General features: G+C 41.6%; 1 protein-coding gene across 11 annotated transcripts in view; it reads right to left on the bottom strand.

Moving 5' to 3' along the window:
* Positions 1-27747, bottom strand: part of GPATCH2L (G-patch domain containing 2 like) — a 60593-nt gene that overhangs the window by 18096 nt on the left and 14750 nt on the right. For 2 of the 11 annotated variants that reach the window (XM_055715332.1, XM_055715333.1), the window contains 4 exons: positions 27650-27704; positions 25565-25650; positions 16552-16643; positions 934-11288 (listed from right to left, as the gene is read on the bottom strand). In XM_055715332.1, the coding sequence (XP_055571307.1) occupies positions 11116-11288; positions 16552-16643; positions 25565-25650; positions 27650-27704 (406 nt within the window). In that variant the 3' untranslated portion in view covers positions 934-11115. Of the gene's footprint in view, positions 1-933; positions 11289-13954; positions 14382-16551; positions 16644-19626; positions 22400-25564; positions 25651-27649; positions 27705-27747 lie in introns of those variants that run through there. The other 9 variants (XM_055715329.1, XM_055715330.1, XR_008733066.1 and 6 more) reach the window with 8 other exon arrangements.

Here is a 27747-nt window from a genome sequence, read left to right as displayed (position 1 = left end):
TTGACTGTGACCCATAGCTCATCACGTTTGCCAAATCTGGGCACTTCCTATAGGAGAATCTAATGTTAAGAGCTCTTTTCCCCTTGCTCCCAACAAACATCAGCACATTTCACCAGGAACACTTCCCAGTTCTCACAGGTGCAGCTTGCAGATGACAGAGGAAAACCATAACTTTTAGAAAATCGGACATCCCCCCTCCCCTTAATATAGTGTTGAGAACTTGAAGCAATTTCCCGAGGATCTTCACCTTTTTGCTTAAAAGCATTTGATCAACTTTTGATCTATTGTGTTATAATTTATTCCTTGGAACAGTTAAGGCAGAGGGAGTCCCGTTTTGTTCCTTCCACAAGTGTGCATAGCTATGAATACTGGGACACAAATATATGCAAAAGAAAATTCAAAGTCCACTGGTCATTGGATCTTTGAAGCCACTGCTATCATGGTAAAAAAGAACGATGCCAACCTATCTACAAAGGATGTTAGCATTGGCAAAATGAATAGATATCCATTAAAATATCAATGGAGACTGACCTGCTCATTTAAACAAAATCCCTTTTGGGACTGAGCAGATCTGGAGGAGTGACTTGGAAGTGAAAGACTACTTAAGAAACTCTGGAATTGTTTCAAATTCCAAACAGGGAGCATCTCGCTTGTCTAGAAACTACATCATGACAAACTGGGAAACAAAATCATTGCAAAAACCAAAGAATGGACATGATAGATTACCTCAAATCCTTCACTCAAGTTTGCAATTCAATGGAAAAAAAGCATAGTAACTCCCTACAGACCTTCAGGTTACAGTTTATCCTGAAGGAAACGGTCAAGGAAGCATGCAGATTAATGGACATTCCAACACTGTAAATCTCATTAGATGTCAGTGAAACCTCTCTTCTCCCACTCTCAACTCAGTTCGCTTTATATCAGATAAAACACTTCTTTCATATATTGATTTATTTCCAGTTTCTATAATCAGAACAGATTCTGCAAGAACCTCGCTCAGAGAATACAGATCATGTTTAAGACAGAAGAATACAAGCAAGAATCTTCCTTATTTACATGTCACCCCCAAAACAAGAGTCCATTCCCCTTCAGTTAAGTCTTATGACCACACTAAATATTTGGGACATGCACAGCGCGGCTCATAAAGATTTTGAGTAGTGAACTATCTCTAGGTAAGCCCTCTGGGACAGGAGGAAGCTAGAATACAGCTAATGGCAGCTCTGGCTACCTGCCTGATGTTGCCAAACGTGAGAGAAAATCCAACGGCTTCGGCAGTGCCCAGGGACTCTGCTCAGGCCAGACCAGGCTCAGCTCGTGGCACTCTTACAACAGCTCCCAGCAGTGAGGTCTCACATACACCAATCTGGGCAACAAAACCAAACGCTACATTAAGACTATGTCCAGGACTTGAGATCTGAAGCAACAATTCAAACGCGGCACTATTCCATCGATGGAATTTTACGTTCATTTTGAAACAAAGGTACGGCGTAATGTATTTTTAAAGCTGAACAAGCTGAACAAGTCATTGCTCTGTTACTGTTACAGAATACACTACCAGAAAATTGCTTCCTCCAGTCACATCATCTCCTCTCAGATGACTGCAGAAGAACTCTTCCACTTGGAGAAACGTACCATCTGCTCCTTCAGTGTGATAGCAAAGGCCTACATGCTACCAAAAGGGCACTCCTACAAGGAGTGGTCCTCCTTATATGCCATCAGGCAGAAAAGCAGAAGCAACTGCGATAGTGACTAAGAAAGATTGCATACTTTTTTTTGGCAAGTATTCTATCAAAGTAATAAGCCCATCCATACTCTCCTCCTTTTGTTCCTGATTTCAGCGCAATGTGCAGGCAGTTCACACAGCTGAGCAAACGAACTGAGACAGAGCTGCTGCAGCAGAGTGTGTACGCAGGGAACCCCACCCTAGGACAGCAGAACTCCAGCTGCCAGCACCGCACAGCAAGGAAGGAGGAATCCTCACCAAGGACACTCTTCACCTGCGTGATTGTGTAGGTTCTGGGGATTGCACATTCTTATGTCATTATAATATAAATAAACTGGCATGCAGAAATGATGCTTCATTTCAGTTTGCACAGGTAAATTTCTTCTCACCTCACCTTCCCATGCAAATTTCATGACAATCTTTTGGTAACACCATAACATTTCCATCACCATGACTTTTCCCTGTTTGCCAAAACACTTCCCATTTTTCAACAGATCTCTATACTGCAGACAGTATTGTGTCCTCTCTGAGGTTCTAAACCAGAAGCAACTAGCATTTCATGTAGACTGACCGTCACTATACTGTAAAATCGACTATTCATTGTCTTTAGATGCCTCTGTATTTATTTCAATGGCTTATATTTGGATACAGCATTCCTTCCATAAAGCTGCTGCCTGCACATTGGGAAGCAGTAGCTTCTGTGTATCTTCAGGCTTCACAGTACTTTATCCCAATAGGTAATCCGTCCTCACTGTTAAAAGCTCACACCCTATTTCTATCTTTAATTCATTTGGCTTTAGCTTCAAGTTTGTTTTTATGGCCATCTGCACAAGACAAGAGATGCTTTATTACCTCGTATTTCCATAAAGGACTTCCTACCCCACACAGGCAAGACACCTCCAATCCTCTTCTGATGAAACTAAACAGACTGAGCTCTTAACTATTCCAAATTATAAAAACCATCAGTCCAAAATTGCACTGTAATACTCCTAAAGAAAATGCATTTTCGAATAAAAAAAATAAAATTAAGATTATTCTTACTTTCTAGGATCTTACGCATCGCAAAGCAGTGGTAAGAACTTTTGATTCAGAGTCAACTACCTGAATATCACTTTTATGGTAGGGTTACAGCAGTGTTTGGGCAGCAAGGACTAGCATGGTGTTGGGATATATGAGCGTATGAAGCGTGAACAGCAATAGGGAAGCAAGTGTTCCTGCTTCTGTAAAAAATACTCCAAGTGCAGACACTAAAATCGAATGCAGATGGATGTGGAATACTGGGTATTTTCATGCAGCAGCATAATTAAAGGTTCAATGAAAAGTTTTACAGTGTGAAGCTTATGAAAAATGACTTATATGGGTTAGTGGATTACATAGGACTTGTTGATCGGTTATAGGTAGTTATACATGACAAAGAAGCCTAATTGTCAAGGAAGAATGGGACTTTTCAACGTTGCTGAAAAAAAGCATAGCAAGAAACAACATCAGGATGTTGATATTAGGAAAAACTATTCCAAAAGATGCAAATTCCTCATAAAGAGGTCATCAGTTTTCTTATTAATTACCCAAGAAAGATGAACTATTCCTTACCTGATGTTTTTAAAGTCAGGTTACATGTCCTTCTTAAAATATAAGTAAATGCAGTGGCAGGATAAATACTATAGCCAAAAAGGTTCACAAAAAAGTTTTCTCCAGCCTTGAAGAAAAAGTCTGTAAACCTTTTTGAGACAGGACACTGGGCTGGAAGAACGTAAAAGGGAAGTATCACTGTGTAACTACTTCATCCTTACAGTACCCCCCAAGCCTCCAAACCCAGACACTGTGAGAGACAGATGACCAAGCCAGGCAGAACTTTGGGCTGACCCAGTGCAGCCTTTCTTATACTGTTCATCCCATTTCCTTCAGAGGTTACAAGGAAAAGAGGGCAGCTTTGCCAAACCCCGATCATCCTCATAATATTGGCAGCTCTGCTTGAAGACAATGCATACTCTAGATCATACATGTAGGGCTCAGCAATACCTCTCCCTATTATCGTCTGCCGGTATATATATATTTTGCATCTCTCTGATACAACAGGCTGTGCCAGCCCATTTTCTACTTTTACCAATTCTTTGAGTGGGTACAAGAATACTCTTTTCCTGGTATGCCAGTTAACACATCTTTGTCAACTCACTGGAGTCACAGAAACGGTCAGGTTTGCAGTTAGGAAATGGGTAAAAGTTAATGACCTAAGATAATCTTGTCTTGGCTTCTGTAGAGCAAGCGGCCCCTTATGCATTATGCCTTAAGAAGCATTGCCGTAAAGTACTTCTCCCATATTTGATGGTACAAAAGCCAGGATGTCTCCAGCACAAAACACGAACTGAAACAGAACACAGGGGACAAAGACACAGTAATGCGGTATCACAATGACAACAGAAGCTTGTCATCCTTTGATAGTCTCCTAACAGACTATTAAAATACGTTTTCCGAACAAAGGACTGGTAGCGTCCTCCACTTTTGCTTCACTGAAGTGTTCTCTGGTTACAAACCTGTTCCTCAAGACAACAAAGCAAAGTTCTCATCCGCTTTACATAATTCCTTTTCAATATCCAGATACATTGCTTTTTGTAGCATCTTCTTTCTTCAGTGCAGAAAGGGTTACAGCAAGAGGCACTCAATCACCCTTCCTGTTGCCCTTCCTCCAATTTCCCTTCTCATCCTCTGCCCACTCAGCAGGTCTCTGCAACATCCACAAAGTAACAGTATGAGCTTCCACAGTTGGAAGGACAGCACTAACAGACTCCATGTCATTATTCAGAAATGCTGGCAAGACACACCTCTGCATACCACAATCATGAAGCTAATCTATCATTCAGCAACTCTAGTCCCAGCCTCTTACGAGTTTCTCTCCACCTACTGTTTTGTTGCCTTCTTCACTCTTTACTGTACCTTACCTTAAAATCATAAATCTATCAGGCCAGAAACTACATCATTTTAATTCACACTTCTCCAGTACCTACCAAACTGGGCATTAAGCCTCACTAGAGCTAACTGGAACTACTGGAAACGTGCAATAGGGGAAATGTGCTTCTCCCAGCTCTCAATTTCTCCTTCACTGAATGTCAATCTTCTCCCTGCACATAAACAAAGCCCTGATTGCAAAAAATCGTTAGAAGACTGGTCTCGATCATCTATGAAAAACTGTGGCAATTGCATGAGGTCCCCAGTCATAGGAAGGGGTATGTATCATGTCACCTCTCTAAAAAGGCAGGAAGGAGGATCCAGGGAATGGCAGGCTAGTCAGCACTACCTCAGTCCTTTGCAGCTTTATGGAGCAAGTTCTGGAGACCACCTCCAAGCACCCAAATGACAAGAAGGGGACTAGAAAGACAGCCAGATTAAATGAGGGAAAATCATGCCTATGAACCTGACTGCCTTCTGTGATGAAATGACAGGCTCTGTGAGTGTGTAGAGAGCAGCAGATGCTGTTTATATTGACTTCAGTAAACCCCTTGATGCAGCCTCTCATAGCATCCCTATAGTCAAATGGGGGAGCTACGGACTGGATGCCATCCAGCAACTAAAGTCAGTGAGAAACTGACTGAACTGTCAGGCTCAAAGAATAATGATCAAATGCTTGAAATCTGCATGATGGCCAGTTATGAAAAGCATGCCTCAGAAGAATACCAGAGTCAATACTGTTCAGTGATCATTAGCGATCTGGTGGAAAGAGACAGAACATAATATCAAGATCAGAAATAATGGCATGTTGGGAAGGGGACCCGCTGATATGCTAGAGGGTGGGGATATCACTCACAGGGACCTTGACAGATTGGAGGAATAAAAAGACAGAAACCTCATGAAGTTCATTAATAGAGCAGACTATTTCAGTGGGAAGGAACCTACAATAATCATCTAGTCCAACTGCGTGACCACTTCAGGGCTGACCAAAATTTAAAGTATATTATTAAGGGCATTGTCCAAATGCCTCAGACACTGACAGGCTTGGGCCATCAAGCACCTCTCTAGCAAGCCTGCCTCGGTGTCTACCAACCATCGCTGTATGGAAGTGTTGCCTGCTGTCAAGTCTGAACCTCCCCTGGCACAGCTTTGAACCATTCCCATGCAACCTGTCACTGGATATCAGGGAGGAACAACCAGTACCAACCTCTGCACCTCCCCTCCGCAGGAAGCTGTAGAGAGCAATAAGGTTGCCCCTCAGTATCCTTTTCTCCAAACCCTACAAACCCACAGTCTTTAACTGCCCCTCACAGGACATGCCTTCCAGCCCTTTCATCAGCTTTGTTTCCCTCCTCTGGATGCCCTCCCATACCTTAACATCCTTTTTAAATTCTGGGGCCCAGAATACTGCACACAGTACTCAAGGTGAGGCCACACCAGCAGGATAATCACCTCTTTTGAGGGGCTGGTTATGCTGTGTTTGATGCACCCCAGGATGCGGTTGGCCCTCCGGGCTGCCAGGGCACACTGCTGCCTCACACTCAGCCTGCTGTCGACCAGCACTGCCAGATCCCTTTCTGCAGGGCTGATCTCCTGCCACTCCTCTTCCCAGTTTATACTTGTGTCCAGCCTTACTCCACCCCAGGTGCAAAATCCGGCATTTAAATTTCATCCCATTAATTATAACCCAACGCTCCAACCTATCTGGATCCCTCTGCAAGGCCTCTAGTCCCTTGAGAGGTCAACACACCTCCCCCTTTAGTATCATCAGCAGACTGCACTCAACTGTATCATCAGGTGCATTCAACTCCTCATCTTGATCATCGATAAAAATACTTAACTGTCGCTAGAGGAACACTGCTGGTGACTGGTTGCCAGCCAGATGCAGCTCCACTCACCACAACCCTTTGAGCCCTGCCGTTCAGCCAGTTCTTCACCCAGCACACCTTGCTCATCTCAGCTGGAAACTCATCCAGAAGGATGCTGTGAGGGACAGCATCAAAAGCCTTACTAAAATCCAGAAAAATGGCATTCACCACCTTCCCTTCATACCCTAGGCAGGTGACCTTATCATAGAAGGATATCAGATTAGGATTTTCCCTTCGTGAACCCATGCCGACTGTGCCTGACGATTGCACTGTCCCTTAAATGCCTTTCAACAGCATCTAGTATGACATTCCCCATAATTTTTCCAGGTACTGAGGTTAAACTAAGAGGCCTGTAGTTTCCTGGGTCTTCCCTCACGCCCTTCTTGTAACACTGGCTAACTTCCAGTCAGCAAGGACCTTCCCAGACTTCCAAGACTTGGCAGACAGTTAAGAGGGGTCCTGCTGTAATATCCACTAGCTCCTTCAGTACTCTGGGATGAATCCCATCCAGTTTCATGGACTTATGAACATTCAGCTGGTAACAACTGGTCCTTTACAATTTTAGTGTCCACAAATGGAAACTCATTGTTCCTGCAGTCACGGTCCTCCAACTCTGAGGACCGGGCAGCCCCAGGTCTATCGGTATCATCAGACTGAAGCAAAAAAGGCATTGAATGCCTCTACTTTTTCTTCATCCCAATTTGTCAGGTGACCATCTACAACAATTATCGGTCCAATGTTTTCCTTAGACCTCCTCTTGCTATTACTGTACTTCCACAAGCCTTTCTTGTTCTCTGACACAACACTGGCCGCTTTCAACTCTAATTAAAGTTTTGGCTTAATTTTTAATTCTTTTTCCTCCAGGTATGAACCACAGCTCTGTAATCTCCCTGCAAAGCCTGACCTTGCTTCCAGAGATCACACAATTTCTTTTTCTTCCTGAGTTCCAAAAGGAATTCACCATTCAGCCAAACTGGTCTTCTGTGCTGCTTGCTTGACTTTCAACACAAAGGGATTGCCTGCTCTTATGCTTTGGAAAAGTGGTTCTTAAAAACTGACCAGCACTCACAGACCCCTAAGCCCTCAAAAGCAGATTTCCACGGAACACTGCTAACCAGCTTGCTAACTAACTTACTTGAAATCCAAGGTATCAACCCTGCTGACCATTTTTCTCATTACACCAAAAATTGTAAACTCAACAATTTTGTGATCCCTGCGGCCAAGACAGCCATCTACCATCACATCTCCCACAAGTCCTTCTCTACTCACAAATAACAAGTCTAGGAGAGCATCTTTCCTAGCTGGTTCACTGCGTACTTGTGATAAGAAATTATCTTCAACATACTTCAGGAATTTCCCAGACTTGCTCGTCACAGAAGTATGGTATTCCCAGGTGATGTCTGGGGAGTTGAAGTCTCCTATAAGGGCAAGGAGAGAAGACAACTTGAGGGAAGACAAACCTGGAAAAAGACTGGGGAGTCCTGGTGGACAAGAAGTGGAACACGAGTGAGCTGTGTATCTTTGAAGCAATAATCACAGACCTGACTGCCTTAGTAGAAGCACAGCTACCAAATCAAGGCATGTTATTATTCCTTTCTACTCAAGCAATCCACATCCAAAGCACTGCCCTTCACTGCGAGTACAGTGTGAGTACAGAATGAGTTCTAAGGAATCTGCCTTAGAGGAAAAGAGACAAAACAATGCATCTAGTTCATTCATCTAAGAATGCTGCTGATATTCAAATACGTATCAAGCTACTGAAGTCTAAAGATAAATTTTGATAAATACCCTGGAGTAACAAGATACGCGATTCATTTTTCTTGCCTACCACTCAGAGGAATCAAATTTGGTTGAAAGCCTGACTGAACAGTAAATGGATTATTCTAGAATATTTCTAGGTAAATTCTAGAAATAGAAAAGAGAGGGCAGCTGCAAGAACTTGAGTCTCCTGGTGCTTCCAGAAAGTTGCCATGGCAGGAAATATGGCTTACCAAGACAGGCCTGCCACAGTTACTCTTCAGCACTGCCACAGGTACATTCAACATTTAAAAGGCAACAAAGACCTCCTATGAGTTTACAACCTAAGTAAGGGCTTAACCAGATGAACAGTGCTACTGACCTCAATAGGAAAACCTGATAAATTATCCTTCTCTGCCCCCAAAGAAAAAGTGTGGCACCCCCACTCCCCACCCCCCAGTGAGTGAGATGATGACTGTTGATTCCCTAAACACCTCAAACATCTCTCATAAAAGTTTTAAACCAATCCGGACTGCACAGAAGGAACAGAACTACTCTGAACAATACTCAGAATGTAGAAAGATATATCAGAATTGGTTTTAAAAATGGGAACACAGGGGCCAAAATTTAAAATTTTAGCTGAATGATCAGCAATCTAAGTCTGTTGAATAGACTCAAACCAAGAGAGGCTGTGGCGCATCCTTCACTAAAAACATGCAATTGCACAAATGCTCTTTTAGGGAACCACTCCCAGTCACTGAAACAGCCTGCAAGTTGGGTTACAAAGCTTCCGATCCTAAAATTTATCTGCAGGTTGTCAGGAGAACATGACCACCTTTCCCCTTTCCCTGTAGTCATGAGTACTAGATAGTCAAGCTACTAGTTTTCAGGTTTACCCTCTATAGGTGTGTTCTAGATTACAGTGCCGAGACTTCCTGTGCTACTTCTTAGGTACCACTGCTCAAAATAACTATAAAATAAAACAATCCAATGACTACTTTAAAACAGGAATACTCCTCTCCTTACAGCTTGTCCCATAATCCAAACTGACCTCTGTACTCCTTCAGCAAGGTAAAAAAGCTTTCCCCATTCTAATTAGTTCTAAAATAATACCACCACTGAAAAAAAAAATGTTTTGGGAGGAATTTACAATGACAGGTCTGGCAGTTTTCTTGCTTGTGAAATATAAATCCAATGTGGATGTCTCCCCAAGAATAAGTAGGTATTAGGGGATCAGCCATGGACAGCATGTCTGTTGTATAACTGTATTTGCCAATCATGATTTAGTGAGTCATTCAATTTTTGTTTTGTGTATGTTATGGCCATTTAACATTTTAATACAGAGTTAAATATAAATCTGCTTTATATCCTCACAATCAAACCTGTCCCTCAGCTATTTGATTTAAAAGGGAGAGCAGAACACTGCAAAACCAGTGAAAACATGCAAATTTTGTTATCTACATGACAGTGCTAACTGCACCTCCACATTCAAAATGAATTTTACAAGCTTAAATGGTCCTGTCTGAAAGCTCCAGCCAGTGAGGAAAGCAAAAGGAGTTCTATGCATACAAACATATCCTATTTTTAAAGGGCTTAAACTGTGAGGCCACCTGTTCCTTGACACATGCTATGCAGGTATATATTCTAAAAACATAGCCCAAAATAAGCTCCACACAGAATAACTCAGGAAAAATAAGCGGAGCATGATCAAGGATTCAAGAAAAGAGAGGGAAGAAATCACTATCCATATACCGCACAGAAGGTAACAGGGGACCAAGTGGAAGTGCTATGAAGGAAGAGCTATGTATGCTGCAGAGTGAAGTACAAAAGTACTTAAAAGTAAAGTACACCTCCAGTAGATAGAGCAGACAATAGTTTTTGAAGTGGACAGAAGTGGTCTGATCAATACACGGAATGCTCTGAACTCAGATGATACTTTAAATGGCATTTTTGTTCAATGGCATGTTGACTTCAATGGCAAGCATCCTTTTGAAACGCTAACAGTCATTTTTTAATTTATACACTGAAAAATGAAAGTTTTGTATATCCTCCACAAATATTCTCGGAGATTGAAGAGCCCAGGTTCCTTTCCAGGACACCAGCTTGCACATTTATGTCCAAGTAGTTCTTCCAAATCCTTATCCAGTAGGAGATTTAGGAAAGAACATGCAATACACAAGCAAGACTAAAGACATTCAGAACAAGGGAGAAGGAAAAGGTCTAATGGACCATGCTGCCAGTGAGCCAGTTGCAATTTCTGAATGGACAAGCATCACATTTGCTTCGCTAGAAGCAACATGATTTGAGTCCATTAGCACATGGCCTGAAAACATTCTGCTAATACAGAATTCAGATTCCATGTTTCAGCTTGTTTGCATTCCCTCCTCATTCCCCATCCAAAAAGTCCTCCTGGCCTGGAAGAAGGCAGGGGGAGACTTTTGCCTCCCTGAGTGGCAGTGGGACTTTCACCCATAAAATGCCAAATACACAAACAAGCAACACGTCCAGGGGGTGAATAAAGATCTGAAAATCCAAAAGAATCTGTACATGACCCAGCACACATGAGCTGGCATCAGGGAAAGAGATGAATGCATAATAAATACAGCAATAGCAAAAACATTTTTAAAAGCCACTGCGGTCCCAACACTGATTACTTTTTTTTAAACACAGATTCGCAAACATGATTTAGGTGTGTGGGGCAAGCAGATCAGTCTGGATAATGGCACGCATCACACACCAATACTGAAGATACCACTACTGCCAAACAAGATGTCTGGTGAAGACACACACCAGAGTCAAAGACTTCCAAAATCCAGCAAGCTTTTACAGTTGCAATGCTTCCTTTTAGCTGTATCCAGGGCTCTTCTCTGGTGGCATTTTAAAAAAGTTACTGGAGGGAGCAATAGTAGCTTTCTCGGCTCCTGGTGTTTTCCCTGTCCACTCAGAGTTCTGGGATCTCAGGGATGGTGTTGCTGGTAGCTCTGACTCTGCTGCATCCATGTGGACAGATAAAGTTGCTGGAATACAAAATTGCAGGAAAAGGGGAACAGAGGAAGACAGTAGGAAAGGGCAATAAAAAAAAAGTTAGTACAAGTGACTTCATGGCAAACACTTTGTATATATGTAATTTCTTATATGAAGTTGTTATTCACTAGTTCCTACAAGTTCCCCTGCCAAATTCCTTTGAAATACAGATTCTTGATAGCGTTAACACCTTTGCCCTAACGATTCACACATTCAGAACTCTTCAAGTTCCCAGTCCACTAACTGGTTCCCTTAAGTCAAAGTTCCTGTTGAAAATCAAGAGCTTTAGCTGTCCTATACTTAAACTGAATCAATTCATGATCACTCAACTGAAGATACCTTGATCTCTTCACAAAGACTCAATTAACCCTGTTTCTGAGAATTTCAAAGTCTCTGAAGGCTTGGCAAATTTCAGATTGCAAAGTTCTGTCAAAGAAGAAAATACACCTCTCCTCCTTCCCCAGTAAAGGCAATACCACAAGCCTCCACATATATCCAATACGGCAAATCAGCATATTATAACAAGAAGCTGCTTGCTAAGCTAGGTTGGAACCCATTTTCGTTTTCTCAATACAACCACTGCTTCAAAATGGGACAGGCTATAATTAGCTGGACAGATTTGCACAGCCATAGCTCAACCCAACAGTCATCCAAATTTCCAGATGGATTGTCAGAAACTAGAGATGTGAGAGTTTACTCCCATTCTCAGTATCCTGAATCACTCAAATCCTCACAAGCAGGGTGGATTTTTTTAATCCTAACAGGGCAGGATTAAAAAAAAAGACAAATAAAAAAACCACCAAACAGTAATTGCCACAGGACTCTTCAGGGCAACTGGAATTTTTTTGAATAAGTAACTACTTCAGTACGAAACACATGTCTTTTTCATTGTATTCTCACAATAGATAATAGTTGTTTGTGTGTTTTTATTACAAGTTGTGTCTGCTGCTCTGTAGTGGGTGAAGGATAAAGAGGCTGTAACAAGCCTCAACTAGAGGACTGATTGCTTTGAAGTTTAAATAAAAAGCTGGTTCAATGCTTGAGGTTCCACACTCAGTAGATCTGGAACCCCAACAATCCTGCCTCTGTACATCCAAAACAGCGAGTCATTCCCATACAACCACAATGGCACAGCTGACACCAGAACATCGCATATTTTACCTCTAGCCTCATCAACTTCCTCCTTCTGAAGGTCATATATGAAAAAAAAAAAAAGTCAAAGCCCTCTAAAGTAATAAACACCACCAGTACTACACTATGGGCCCCTTGCTAGCAGCCTCCCCACATCTTTGCTCATAAAAAGAAAAAAAACCAAAGGACTGAACGGGCTTCTTGCTGCTGGGTACCACCATGCTATGACAAAGAGTGAATGCATCAGCAAAATATAGGAGAGGGAAAATTCACCAAATTATTACTACCCATCAGACTGTTCTCTGATATGCTGTTTCAGAGGCTGCTAAACTAGCACCTTTTAGAAATTATGATTTTTCACAAGCTAAGTGCAAATACATGCCAAGGCAGACAAAATCGATTTATGAAGATTTTTACCCAAGGCTCATTGTAGTACCCAAATAGGATGCCAGTTACCATGTGCACTGCTACACATAGGGGACCAGACCACATAAACATTAAAAACATCAATGCAAAGCTGGACAATTGTTCACCATTTATTTCACAACCATCTATACTTGTGGCCTGTTCTGACAAACAAAAGACACTACAGTCTTCACAAAATCCCTTTCAAACCAGAGAATAACTACCAAAAGAATAACATATTTCTCAGACAATCTCTGTTGTGCCACTGGGGACATTATTCCACATCTATTGCACTGCAGTGGGAAGTAACTAAACACAAGGACACTGTCCATGCCTTTTGAAGCCCCGAAGTCTTAGATCACTTAGATCAAGTTGGAAGGACCTTTATCACTACAGACTTTCTTCCTCCATAGGTACCGGCTGTTGGTCACCGAACTGAATGAAATTCTGGTCTAATTAAGTACAGCTAGTCTTACTTCCTTCAGATTTCCTTATTCTACTGCCAAACTACACCAGACAGACTTTTGCTCTTACTTGGTGAAAGCCTCATGCTTTAGGGCTCATACACTGCTCAACTGTGTAGCATGGAAAGCACTAACTTTCATTTTCAATCTCTCTCAACATTTATGTGAGTTTGCTCAACTTAATTTTGATTACAGTCGCTTCCTGAAGTGCAAATGAATTCTGAATTTTCTACCCACTTTTTGTTGCTCTTGACAGCCAGGCCTTTTTCCAAAATGCCATTCTTTAACAGCTATCTGTTATGATATTTAGGCCAGAGAGCCTCAAAGGGCAGGACTAATACCAGAAGTTTAATTCTACAATAATACAGTAGAGACCTAGGCACTTCTGCTACAGTAATGCAAGCTTTTTAATGTTCATACAAGGGCCTCTGACAAAAGGTGCCTTCCCAGAACCCAAAAATACTCACATTCATGAAAGTACATGAGAAGATGTGGAATAAACTTAGTTTGCTTGGCTCCCAAATAAACATCTCTCTAGCTCCCTTCTGTCATTCCTGCAGCTAGAAGGGAGATAGCATCCACATCTCATATGCCTTTCATTAGCATCTTCTGATTTCAGCCAAATTCAACTCAAAACTTTCGGGGGGGGGGGGGGGGGGGATGAGGCGACAGAGGAAGATTTGTAGCTGCATGTTTAAGAAAGAAGCTAAATTCATCACAATGACAGGGGAGAGTGTTGGCAGAGATTTGAGCTATTTATTCTTTTAGGAAAATCCTATAAAGAATGACACGAGGAAGCCTCTATCTGCAGTCTTGTTCATCACACTGGTGAGGAGTCCGATAACAGATGTATGCAGTAGCGTGATTTAGTGCCGGGAGCTGGCCCCTGATGTGTATTAATACAGCGGCAAAGCGGAACGAGCCCCTCTTCATCACTCATCTCTATAAAAGAGGTGGAATCCGAGATGGCCCGATGTTCGGCAGAGCAAGCCCATTTGTTCTGCTGACTGATGGAGCCAGCTCAGGCTGTGTCCTTCACCTCCATGGGGCACTCAGGTTGCAAAAAGAAGATCACTGAAGCAGGACCTGGTCAACAAGTGAGACGAGAGTGGTTGGACTCAGCTAAGGAGCTATTTAAAGGTGAAGAAATCCAGCACACTGTGTACCTGCAGTCACAGGGACAGGCCTGCATTCTGATTCACCCATGTTTCATCTTTTGCAGAAGTAAAACACCACAAACATAAAACACCTCTGTAGTGAGAAAATGAGGCTGCCACAGTTTCTCAGGTACGGGAGGACCTCAGTATGAGACATTTATGTAGGGGCGTGTAAAAGCATGGCAAGGGAGAAAAATCTATATCTCATCAATGTCTAACAAGCCTAAGAGTTTTCAGTTAATTCTACATTATTGCAGAGTAATCCTATGTATTTGTTTAGGAATTATTAATTCCACAGTCAGATCACCTTTGACAGAAATAATATCAGTTTTCTGAAGTTTCCAAATTACACGCCCAGGTTGTGCTCCAGCTGCAACCAGGAGACTGCTGTAGAAAGTCAGCTAGGACACAGCTTGAGTTACCCAATCATAAATGTTTCTTTCTGCAAGTCAGTATCGTAACAAACCCTGCCCTACAGCTGTTACCTGTGCTGGGGATATTTCTCAAGAGGGTCTAAAGAAGAGATCTTTACCGTTTCTGACCATTAAAGACCTTGCAGCACTTTTCTCTTGATGATCAGCACAAGCATCCTGTCCAGATTCCAGTAACTACACTCTCCTTCCTTATCTTGTAATACATACTCTAATTCTCTCTCCCCCATCCCTAAAACCCCAAACAAACAAAAAGAAAAAACAACAAATCAAAACAAGCCCTTTCAAACCTCTGTACTACTTTACAGTGCTGAGTTCCACTCCAGATGCAGATTCAACTCTTCCACGAAGTGTTCACTACACAATTTGCCTAGTCAGGTAAGCACAATTTACATAGTATTCTAAAACATGTAGGCATAGAAATAGAAGCACTCCCTATAGAAAGCGACCAGCAATGCAGTATAGAATACACTCTGAGCCATAAATAAATGGCCAGGTAACAGTGAGACACTAGCATTCATACCAAGAAAACATAGTATCCCAAAACTAAAATTCTGTGGCTACAGATAGATGATTTTACTAACCCTCTCGCTATAGACATGTTTAACTATCTTAGCATGGAATACTCAAAAGCCAGGAAACAATCCTAAATAAACAGTCAATAACAGATGGCAATTTTGCTGAGCAACAGATTACTGATTTTCTTTTTTTTTTTTTTTTTTTAATACAGAACAGTCTATAATCCAGATCTGTGGTCTGGAAAGCTAGCACAACTTTCTTCCCTATTTCATTATTCTACTGTCTATCTACCAGCCCAAGGAAGAAACCCAAACTTCATTCCTCCTACTCATCATCAGTTCCTTTGGCCTTCCCCCCTGTTTTCACAGCACCATTTTTCTCCATCAGCTTACCCACCACCTTGTTACTGGATTACAACAGGAGTTTTTTAATAAACTAGTTGGAAGAACATGGGGTGCCTGATAGTAGGCAAAGTATTTCAAAAGAGCGTAGGGTGAGAGGCCAGAAAGAAGTCTCCTAAACCCCTCTGCGTTCTGCACACTAAAACTTTTTCAGATTCTGATGTGTAATCAATCACTTTTCAAAAATATGCCACATGAAAATAAGAGCATTTTAATCACTACATCCCCAGAGCAAGAAAAAGAAAACGGTGACTATTTTCATCCACAGAAGTAAGACAACTCCCAGGGAACAGGTGGTCTCACCCAGCGACAATACAAAAATTGCCAGGTTTCTGCTCCTGTGAAAGTGTCTAGAAACACCCTGAAAAGCGGCACCAGAGGCACCAGCTAACGTCAGCCCAACACTGAAGCAACACACTGTGTATACTGATCACCTCCTTATCACCGGGTACTGCATAACGTACGAATGGTAGACATAACACCTTATGAAGAAACAAGGTTATTACCCACTGTACAGTGAAGCACTGTAAATTATATTAACTTACCATAGCTGCATCATCAAAGATGTTCTTAGTAGGCAGCTTTTGATGCTATGCAAAACCACATTCTCCCTCACACATTGCCTTCCTCACACATTCTATTAGATTTCAAATCTAGGTAATGCTATTTTTAACTATTGTAACTCTGGCACTTTGCTCAAGAGGGACACGACTTCAGAAATGCTGGCACACAAATAAATCCAGGTTACCTGATGTTGGGCTGGACATGGAGGCTGCAGCTGGCTTTCGCTTCCTCTTGATGTCCCTTGAACATGGTGGTCCCAGGTGTACATTTGCTTGCCTATACAGAAATTAAAAGAAATTACACTCTGTTCCGTATCACCTTCCTGTAAGACTCTGGCCAATCACCCTCCAACTCTCACCTTCCCAAGAGCTTCTCAACTAGCAGACAGCAGAAATCAAAAGCTTCTCAGGGAATTTTGCTCACATTGTTTGTTAATATACCATTATGCTCACATTTCTTTTAAGAGCTTACGCACATAAACTGCTCAAATAATAAATATTTCTTTGCCTTTAAAGAGTATCAACTTTACAATAGCTCTTTGCGTAAGTAAAGATGTGATCAAGCCATGATATGACACATGTCCTACCCTTACTTCTATACAAGCATTACCAAATGTCTGCAAGACTGCTCTTTAAAGAAATTCCGTATTTGCTCCCTTATTCAGAAATTAGTTTGCAACCTATTTAGTAGTGTAAGTCATCTTAGAACGTACTTATATTCCAAATGTCTATGCATACTGTTGCCACTACAGCAGTAAGTTCACGAAGTGAGGAATGCAAAACTGTCTCATGTATTTTCAAAATTATGGTTATCTTATCAAGGTGCTGTGAAAACAGCTGAGTCTGGCTTATGGTAAATACAGCCTTGCTGCACCTGTAAACTGGCTGAAAGGCATATCTGTCCTGGTCATATCAACTATGAAGTCTGAAGCCTACTGATGACCACTTCAGTTCAACCATTGGCCAGTTAAGAAGAAACCTGCATTATTGGGACTGACTTGAACTGAGCACTCCCCCAAGTCCTAGACATAGGAAGAAGTTTAATTCAGAACAGACAGTCCTGGCAGCAGACCAGAGAACTTTCTCCAATACAATCCACGTTGAATACAAATGGCTAATTTAGCAATGACGTTGGGTTCAAATCCCTGCTTTGTCTGAGGTAACAGAGTTTGTTTAGCAAGTTCCTTGGTCACTCTCTGCATCAGAACGGATGGGGAAAATGCAGAACTACAGTGCAAATAAAATCCATTAAAGACTGTGAGGTGCTTCCATGGTGTAAAGATTGGAACCATATACATTTTGAAGATCAAGTGATGAAAAGCTTCTGTGTTTTTAAAGCTTGTTATTTTGACTTTTTAAAAAATCCTGAAAGTTTTACAAACATCAAGTAATGAAATCTTTGAGAAAACAAAAGGAAAAGTTCATAGCTTCATGTTTGCATGCCAAAAATCTACTAAAAAAACCCAGCATATTTATAATATAGACAATTTTAGACACTGAATTGATGCAAAACCAAAGTGTGCTGTTGCAGCTACACACAACAGTGTAGGGAACACAGTAAATTTCCTATGCCAACCAAGACTATAAATTCTTTGAATGCTACTGGGTCTACCTACTTACCTGTAACAAATGCACAACCACAAAATAAGAAAGAAATATCTACATTTCCTGTCTTCTCAACTAAAATTTAAAAGTTCTACAAGAAGTCTACAAGATCTGTCGTCTAAATCTGACATTAAGGAATAGTTCCGAAAATTTTTAAATTGTGCTGTTTCACTGACAGCCAATTTCTCAAATCTGGGTATGCATATTAATATTACCACAGACACAGAAGCCTCCTGAAAATATAACTAAAGGCTTTCAAAAATACCAGCGCACCTATAGACTGCATATTCAAGTCTTGTGTTTGCACACAGAAGTGACTAACCTCTAAGTGACTTCGCATATCCTCAAAACTGCTTTTATACATGGTTATGATAGCGGCTATACAGTATTTTAGCATGGTTCTACCATGTATTCTGAAACATTTAGGCACACATAGCCCAAGGAAAAGATAGTCTCAATCAAGTAGAACTTCAGGTTTTTTATTTTGCATCAGTGACACAGTATTAGATTACTAACTAGATGACTACATAATTATATATAATAATCCAACTCATTTTATCATATAATAACAAGGCACCCTTTTTAATTTTATGAACTTATACCAACATTAGGCAGCTGATCCTTGGTGGAGAATCACTACAGACTAGGAAAGAAGTATGCACTATTATTTCTAACAGATAGTCATGCAATTTTTCCCAGTTCACAAATGTTACAGCTAGATTCTGAGTAAGAGCTCCTGGCTCTCAGCTCCATTCTCAAACCACATCTACCTTTACCTCACAGTTACACAGAGCATATAAAAAAGAAAACTTAGGAGAATCTCAAAATCCCTTCTTGTAGTGAAAGTACAGGCAAATCATACTCCAGCTGAGACTCATAGCAAGGATGCTGCACCTAGCAGCCCTGCCTCCAACACACAAAGGCTCAGAGGTCATAAATTGTCTCTGTAACATGTATTTCATTCAGGTTTATCCCTTATTGATCACCCACACTTCAGTTAGTAAATCAGGAACCTATTGATTACTCACTGGCTCTGACCGACCTGGTGGTAAAAGTGTCAGTTTCAAGTGGCTGGAGCACTTTACTGGCACCATAAATCTGCATACAGGGAACCTCCAGGTGGTAGGTACCTTGGGGGAGAGAGGAGCAGAATGCATGCAGGGATGATAGTCCTCATTAAGACATGGACAGAAACGGTATCTGAGGTATAATTTATTCAACATGCATTTTTTGGTAGATGCCACACTTCAATCTAAATTTCTAATCACTAGCTCTCATACAGATGCTATACTGGTAGAACGGAATTGGTGAATCCCAGTTTAACAGCAGACTCCTAGATGCATCACCACCAGGGAAGTCAGGTCACGGGTATTCGCAGCACCTGACATTGCAGTGGACAGGCTGAACTATAAATTGTGAAAATCTCACTGACAGGCTGCAACCATGAATTAGTTTTTTCTGCCAAAGTTGAATTTTAACAACTCTTCTGAACTGTTTAAAAATGAGTCTGAAGTAGAAGAAAACAGGGCTGAGAGGAAAGGCTGACAGAAAACGCACGTTTGTGCACTGTCACAAGCCCCTCTGAAGAAGTCTGAGGCAGAGCTTTGTGGGATGAAAGGTATGGGCTTAAACTGAGAAACTAGAATGGTACTTACTCTGTCCTTACCGGCTTTCAATCTCTTCCGCCAGACTTCTATACTTTCTCCAGCATTGCACAAACAGTAATGAGAAAATAATTGCCTGGTTAACTTTTGAACTATGGCTGGTTGATCATAAGAAAAAAACAAAGTCACAATGTTCAGTCACAGTTGGATCTGCTAGGTGACCAGAGAATAATGTGGAAACCTAGTTTACAGTCTAGCAAGGACTGAAATTCTAACCTGGGAAGAGAAAACGCAGAACACACCTGGAGAGACAAAGCAGGATCCAAAGCGCATCTGCGCTGATTGCTGCAATATATCCAACTCACACTGCAGCCCCTCGCTGCTGGGAGTCAGTGAATGAAAAATTACATACATGTAGAAAAAAATGGGTTTATATGAAGAAAAGTCTATAGTGTCTTTCTGACAGTGATTTTTTTTTTAAAAAATTACAAGCTAAAGGAATTATCCAGGAAATATGGATTTGTCTCTTGTTCTTAACATAATACTTAAGGTACCTGATTCTGCATGCAGGTCATGCTGGAGGAAAAGTGGGCTTTGCTATGCAGAAAGCTGAGATTCATTACTGGTTTTAGTGTGTCAGAAGTAATGCTTCCTTTCTTTTCTTTTCCACATATTTGTTCTATGACTTCATTTATCTATTTTTTTTTTTAAAGGAACTGTAATTGCATACACCAGACTCCCATCTCTGTCCTACAGTTCAAGGTGACCACATGCTGGACTATAGGGTCACAGGAGCTTGCCACTATTTTACAGTTACCACAGGGCTTCAACAGAAAAGTAGGACTGGCAGTACAATCTGGGGGAGACAATACAGAGCACAAGCAGACATCTGCCCACCAGGAACCTTACTGAACAGCACCAAGCCTAGATTGTGAAGTGATGCCTGCTCTCTCAATATTTGGGGTAAAAAACAACTTATCTCACAACGGAGGTCTCCAAGAAGACCCTACAGAAGTAACTGTGACAGCCTATGGCCTTCTTGAAGGCAGGAGGCGCATCGCTTGGGGGTGTATGCCTGTTGCTGTAATCTCCCATCATCCAGCTTTTCTGCTGACAATCTTTATTCTAGCCCTATCCTTATAGGAAGTAAAGCACTTGGATTATGTAGTGAAAGTGAGAGGCAGCCATTAATCTACTGTCATATAAACAAGGGATGCCATTATCCTCATGTTAAATTAAATGTTCAACAGAGATAGCCTTCTAACAAGGATACTGCTACTAAAACGCCACACAGTCCAGCTGTTGCTGTTGTGACACTATATCCCCAGCAAACACAGGCCAAATAAAAGGCTCTTTCTCTAAGCCCCGAGGTGTTACCTGAGGCTGTTGATGGTGGCTTCACAAAATTAACAGTAAAAGCAGAGTTCTTCCTTCTCTTTGGCTACAGAACCAGCTGGGCACCGAAGTCTGATCTGCACGTAACACATGTACATCAATACAAGTTGCTCTTCCAATCTGCGCCCAAAGCTCCATCCATCCAAGTGGTTCTTGCTATCATATCACACTGTAGATATTTCCTGTGCATAGCGGTCTCCTCTGCCCTGCTGAGCCTCATGGGAAAGCTTCTAGAGCGCATTTTCAGATTCCAAAATCACTAACAGGTCAGCTCACATCTTAAATCATCCAAATCTCATAGATCTTCATGCAGAAGCAGTCTGTTCCCCAAGTAAGCATTCTAATGATGTAGCAATTCCATTCCTAAAAGTCTGTGTGTGGCAAATGGAAGTGAACACTTTTTCTTCTAGTTTTCCATGTAACTATTCTAAGCAAAGATGATGTGATCCCATATACTGCATTCTCTGTTTTCATACTGAATCACATGATATGTGTGCCAGAAAGAGTCCTAATATTTGCCAGACTTGCCGAGTACACAGATTTGATAATGGCAACATGTTTTATAGGCGAGGAAAGCAATAGCAAGTAAACAAAATTCTGAAGGGGAATTTATTTGTCACTCCAGAGAATTAGGATTCACCAAAATGGGAGCATTAGGCCTCAGACAACTGCGTGTGACACTGGTTGATAGCTGCTGTTCATTGCATGCCTGTCAGAAGAATTCAGTTATATCCCCAACTGGAATATTAGCCAGGCTTTAGCAAAGGAAGACATGAAAGTGCTCCAGCTAAATGGAAAAAAAGTGTTTAAAAAAAAAAATACTAGGGAGAAAGATGCCTAAAGCAGTCGGCAGCAGACATTTTTACATAAAGACAATTCCAGGAAGCTGAAGACGTGGACAGGTTATGTGGAATGAACTGGATACTGTCCTGGTCAATTGGGAAAGCATGAAATTGCGAACATCCGTTCACTCCTTCAGCTGCCTCAGGAAAGGCTTGACATTGCAGGCAATCCCTGTACTTCCATGTGCTCGGTTGAGAGGCAAAAATGTCAGGATCTTGCCACAGATACAGAAGAGAAAGAAAAAGATTTATTTTGACAAGCATATTTCTAGAGCTGGAACTAGAATTAGAGACATTCAGACCTTTTTACTCTAACAGCACCACCAAATCCAGGGCATGAAAGAACTGGAAGTTTACTAGGAGATGATCACTCACCCCTTTAGATCTTTAAAACATGTTCCAGGCAAGACACAGGACTTGCTTCTAAACCCAACTGAACTCTAGGTTTACAGTTAATATTAACTGAGAGGACATGCAGAGCGATTTTCTTCAATTCATCTGTACTGTTCAGAGGTGTCTCCAACACAATTCTTCAAAGCTCCACCTTCAACATCTACTTGCCATCCGAGGTCCACTTTTCCTACAAACTCCAGTGGGACCATTTAAATTGAGTTTTTCACCCACAGCCATATTTTCAAGGCTAGGCAAACAATCAATGGCATTAGGGACAATTTATCTTCTACTTTCCTCTCTTATTCTACCTGCTATTCAAACTCAAACTTAAGGGAAACATTGGCTCTAGGCTCTTCTGAAACTCTTAACCTGCCTCAAGGGAATAACATTCCACCAACCAACAATCCGTAACATCTTCCTACTGGTAGAGCCACTGAATAACCAAAATCTAGTAAGATATTCTGCTTGAACCTGTACAAAATCATCTTAAGCAGAAGGAGGTCAAGAAGAAGATTCTGTTCAGACTACTCCTTTCTCTCACAGAAGCAAATGGGCAGAGGGGGAAAAAGGGGAAGGATCACCTGGGCTGTCCATGCAAGTCTTTACTTGCTTGCTTTTAAGAGCCTGCATCGTGAAGCCGAAACCTTAACAGACAAGACATGATTAGCAAACGCTTTGTGCTCTTAAAGGAGAGTAATTATAGGCATGTGAAAAAAGGAAGAGATCCCTGAGGTACTCTTCCTTGCATGCCTCCCGAGAGGCAGCAGGGCCATTAAAAATTCCATGATGAAGAGGAAAAACAGCCTGGGAACAGCCAGGAGGCAATACAGCAAATTAATACACCAGCCGTCCCTTGGGAGGACTGCAAGAAAGCAGGAAACTCTCCTCGCTTCACAAAATAAAATTATACCACTAATGATAACAGTCACCACACACACAAAACGGCTTCTAATGATGGGTGTGAAATTCCCAGTGCTGTGCATACACTTTGAATGAAATCTCTTCTCATCACAGACATAAAGCAAGAAAGGTAATCTTGGTAGTGTACAATTTATACAGCCTTTCAAATAAGGCTTCCCAAGGAACCCTCCACATAGAACCTCCTCCTTGACACTGAAAAGCCTTTTTTGAATACCCCCAACTGCGCTCAGTATTCCAGCCTTCAGCTCTGCTTAAATGAAGCACTGGGTTACCAGTCTTCCAGATGAACTGCACCGAATCCACCACTGAGACAAAGAAAAAAATTCCATGGGAGAGAAAAAGACTCCACCTGGTAACTATACTCCATTGGACACATTCATGACAGCAGAAACTAAGCAGAGAGGTAATTCTGCATGGCATGGTGGGCATCAGGTTGAAGAAACTGGATGTCCACAACATCAAGACAGTTTCTTCTCTAATACACTTCATATCGTTCTCAAGGGATTACGTCACCACCACCACTCTTCCAACAAATTTCTGAGAAGAGTTTCTCCAGGATGAGGTGCAAGCTGCTAGGAGCTTACCAAAGCACGAACTACTGGAATTGACTCCATCCACGACAAAAGAGGAAGATGTTAACTAGGGCAATGACTGAACAGCGATTACAGAGATCACCTGAACCTCCTGTAAGAAAATGGACTACTAATAGGCTTGGCTCTTGGAGCACCTAAAGACCAGATATTGCCAAAAAACCCATTTCTGCAAATGAACAATTTCCTTCTGTGCCCTTGGCAGCATCTTTACATAAAATGAACACCTTAAACTTGAAGAGTCCTTGCCACATACATGGAGACACATAACACATTCATTGTTTCCTTATTTCTTTCTCCTATAAAGACTCTTAGCACGTTTCAGACTAAAATAGCAACTACCTTCTCAAACTACAGGCACTTAAAACACAGCCACCTCCGGGATAGGTGGCTTCTGCCAACATTCTGTAACAATTCACCAAGAATTGTATTTTCCAGGACACCAGTCACCTGTTCGCTTGAGGAAGGAACCAAGCATATATTCACTGATTAACTAGACTACATATTTGGCAAAACCAAGTAAACATGATCCCTCCAGATTCAGAAATTCCTTGCCATACCCAGTAGCTTTGGAAAGGATCTTCAGTGATCATGATAAAGTGATCATGAGATCATTTTAGAGACTTTGCCTTGTTTGAATTTGTGAGCAGGATTTGTCTAGCTCTGCTTTCCAGAAGGCAAACTTTACTTAGAGCACTAAGTAAAACACTTGAGGCACAAGAAAGTTTATCCTAGATGTAAATGGAGAGACCAATCAATCTTCTCACTTCACGGGCACAAAACATCCCCAGGGTGGGGCAAAAGCACGGAAAGGAACCAATTTGCTGATGCCCAATCTTCTGAATTCTTTTTATTCTCACCCAGTTGAATGCTTAAGAGCTGATTTCTTCCTCCCTCCCCCTTTCCAGCTTTAACATGCTGGCTACAGCAGCATGAGGTCATGGTGCGACATCACAAAAATTCCCTGCAGAAGCCAGTGGGAGGAGAGGCTTTGTTGGGTGGGTGCCAAGCTTTCGTTCAGACACATACAACCTCAGTACATTTTTCATGCTCTATTTGCTAATTAACAAGGGAAAGAAAGCCATGAAGCTGAAAGTCCAGACGTTTCTTTCAGATTTGGTCCTCTGTACAAGCACATAAGCGAAATTGTGTCCCACACAAGGCTTTGTCTCCTTGCACAGGGAAAGAGCTCAAGGGCACCTTACCTTTAGATAGTCACCTGCGGCAAAGAACAGGAGTCACCTCCAAGGCCAACACTTGAATTTAATTTAGGATTAGTCAGCAGAAGGTGCCTGAATAGCATATTAACCCCAACTACGCAGACTCAAAATATACCTCAACATTTGGCCAGACCAGATCTACATTTCAGCTATAGCAACAGAGAAAGATATCAAGCCATTAAAGGTCACCTCAGGTGAGTTCTCAGTCTGCACAGAGGGTCTATTTTAGGCACCCAGGATAACAAAATGTCTCAGCATGTCACCCACACAAGCTTGTCAGCTCTTTCCCTCTCATCTTGTTCAGATTTTAATAGTGGGCAACAATACTATGCCCATTTGTACCTATACAACAGACCCGCAGCGACTTACTGCACAATCCAGAACAGATCACGTTTACTTCTAAAAGCACAGTATGTTCTGCCTGTCTGTCATATACTCTTTCATATACTCGGTGTATTGAGAGTCTCAAATAATCTGCATTTTATCTGTATGCTTTGTGCTAAGTTTGTACACAGGCCTCCTAAGGAAACTTCCAGGTCCCTGGGTATTGTTCAGACCACACAGTACTACTGAAGATAACCATGGGAGGGAAGACAGACACCCCAACAGAGCAGAGCAAGGGAGTTACCTGGCAGTGCAGTGTGCTGGTGAGCATCTTCGGTGGGAAGCATCAGCAAGCACATCCAGAGAGTACAGAGGAGATAATGGATTGAACTGGAAAGTCAAGAGATTTTATTTAAGCAAAGCATTAACAGAAATAGTCTCCAGATACAGCTGCTCGGATCTATTCCCTAGTTATTCACACAGTATAAGACGACCTTTCTGACACATCAAGGGGTAAAACTACAGAACTGACTTTCACTTCAGACAAAAGGCTACCATGAGGTGCAAAAGCAAATCTCATGACCATCTTCTCACAACAGACAGCCTTATAAACACACTCCTCTTTCCCTCGATATTATTAAAAATGCTTGTTGACTAAGAGCACACTCAGAGTGCTCTACTGCTGTATACCATGAGCAAAAAGTCTGCCTCCCTTTCAGGAAGCCTCTTGTCTACCTTCACATTGTAGAGAGAAAAGTCACTGTTATGAATGGTGCAAGCATGGAACTTCCCACAGAGCAGTTCAAATATTCCCTGTGGTCATATGCATCACTGAAACAGACCCCTGGAAGACTCAGGCCCACCAGGTTCAGTTCACAACAAGCTGCCAATTCATTCCACAGCGAGCGAGATGCTCCTCCTGCTCCCAACCCACCTCACAAGCTTTCTTTGCAAACAGCTTAAAACAAATTTCTGAAACACTGTATAGTCAAGCTAATCTTGGATCCTCTGTTAGACATACACTAGACAAATCCTGAAGGCATCAAACCTGTGCAAGACAGCTTGCTGTAGAAGACACAACTCTTAAGATATTTTTTTAAAGGTCAGAACAAAAATGGAATAATGCAGTCAAACAGTACATGGAGTAAACTTTGCTCGATATGCAAATTGAAGGTTTAGACTGGTAGTTTCTCTGGGGTACCTGCATTACACTTCCATTCAGCATCTCCTCTTTATTTATAATTCACACCTCAAGCAGGAAATTCATTTCCATCTGCTTTGCAAAGCGCTACGCCAATCTCCAGAACGCTTTTCTTGTGTTACTAGGATTACTGATGCATTTTTAAATAAGGACAAATGAATAATCCACCGCTGTAGCAGGACTTGTCACAAAAGCTATCTGCAACTCTAGAACTCATTACTAGGCTTTTGCCTTCAACCTTTCTGAGAAAGAAGGGGCGCCATGCACTACAAAGCTGCTGCTATCAGGGAGCTTCTCCTTAAGCTGGACTGTTAGTTTACTGTCAGTAAACTAACATTGCAGCTGCACAGTAGGGGAGAATCACCAGTAACCCTCTGTAGATGATTCAAGTTCATTTAAGAAAAACAAAAGTAATTCATTTTGGTCATTTTAAAGCTTATGTAGTTATCATTCTTACCTTTATCAATATAGAAGTGGTATGTGAAATGTTCTTATTAACGGAAAATACACAACTGCATAAAGGCCTGAAGATTATTTCTTGCCATATATTTATTTTTAGCTACATGGAGGGTAGAACAGATTTCGATCGTACTGCTCACCAACTGAAAACCAACTCGCAAAGGAATAGAAGGGAGTGTGTGTAGCTAGGAACACTTATAACACAGCTGCTCAAACGGAAGATCCTTTTTGCTTTCTGCTATTAAGAACCCCAGCTCTTATATCTTAAGTAAAAAAGCCTCCTAGCACTGAAGCTATGGAAGACTTACTGGAGAATATAGAAGTGCACACCCAAGTTTCAGTTAAAAGAATGCCTATTTCTCTTGCTTATCACCTCTTACATTTTCTTGTTACAGCTGCTATTTAACTACAATCAGCTCACCAACTTTTTCCCTTTCTCTGTTGATGACTCTGAGCTAAACAAGGCAAAACAAACCATTTAAAAAGAGAAAAATGTTCCAATTCTTAGGGAATTTCGAGAGGCCAAAGCTCCCTCCTCCTACCAAGAGGCATTTTCCCTCCCACTTACTGTCAGAGAGGAAAGCCTATACTAACCTGAAACAGGGACATAAACACAAGGAGTTCCCGAGCTATTCATTTAAATAGACAATATAATGTCCAAGACATGGATTGTGTTCAAAGCCCAGAAGATATCAGTTAACCAAATGAGAAGGGACAGGGCTGCCTTACCTCATGTGCACAGGCCACAGTGTGTGGGAAATCAGAAGCCAGCACTTTGTTCTTTCTAGAGAGAAGGAAACCAAGAAAATAAAAAAGGTAGAGCAGAG

The sequence above is a fragment of the Falco cherrug genome, chromosome 7 (genome assembly GCF_023634085.1).
Source record: "Falco cherrug isolate bFalChe1 chromosome 7, bFalChe1.pri, whole genome shotgun sequence".
Taxonomy (NCBI): Eukaryota; Metazoa; Chordata; class Aves; order Falconiformes; family Falconidae; genus Falco; species Falco cherrug.
The sequence above is the reverse complement of the archived record's forward strand: the minus strand, read 5'-3'. Positions and strand labels throughout refer to the sequence as shown.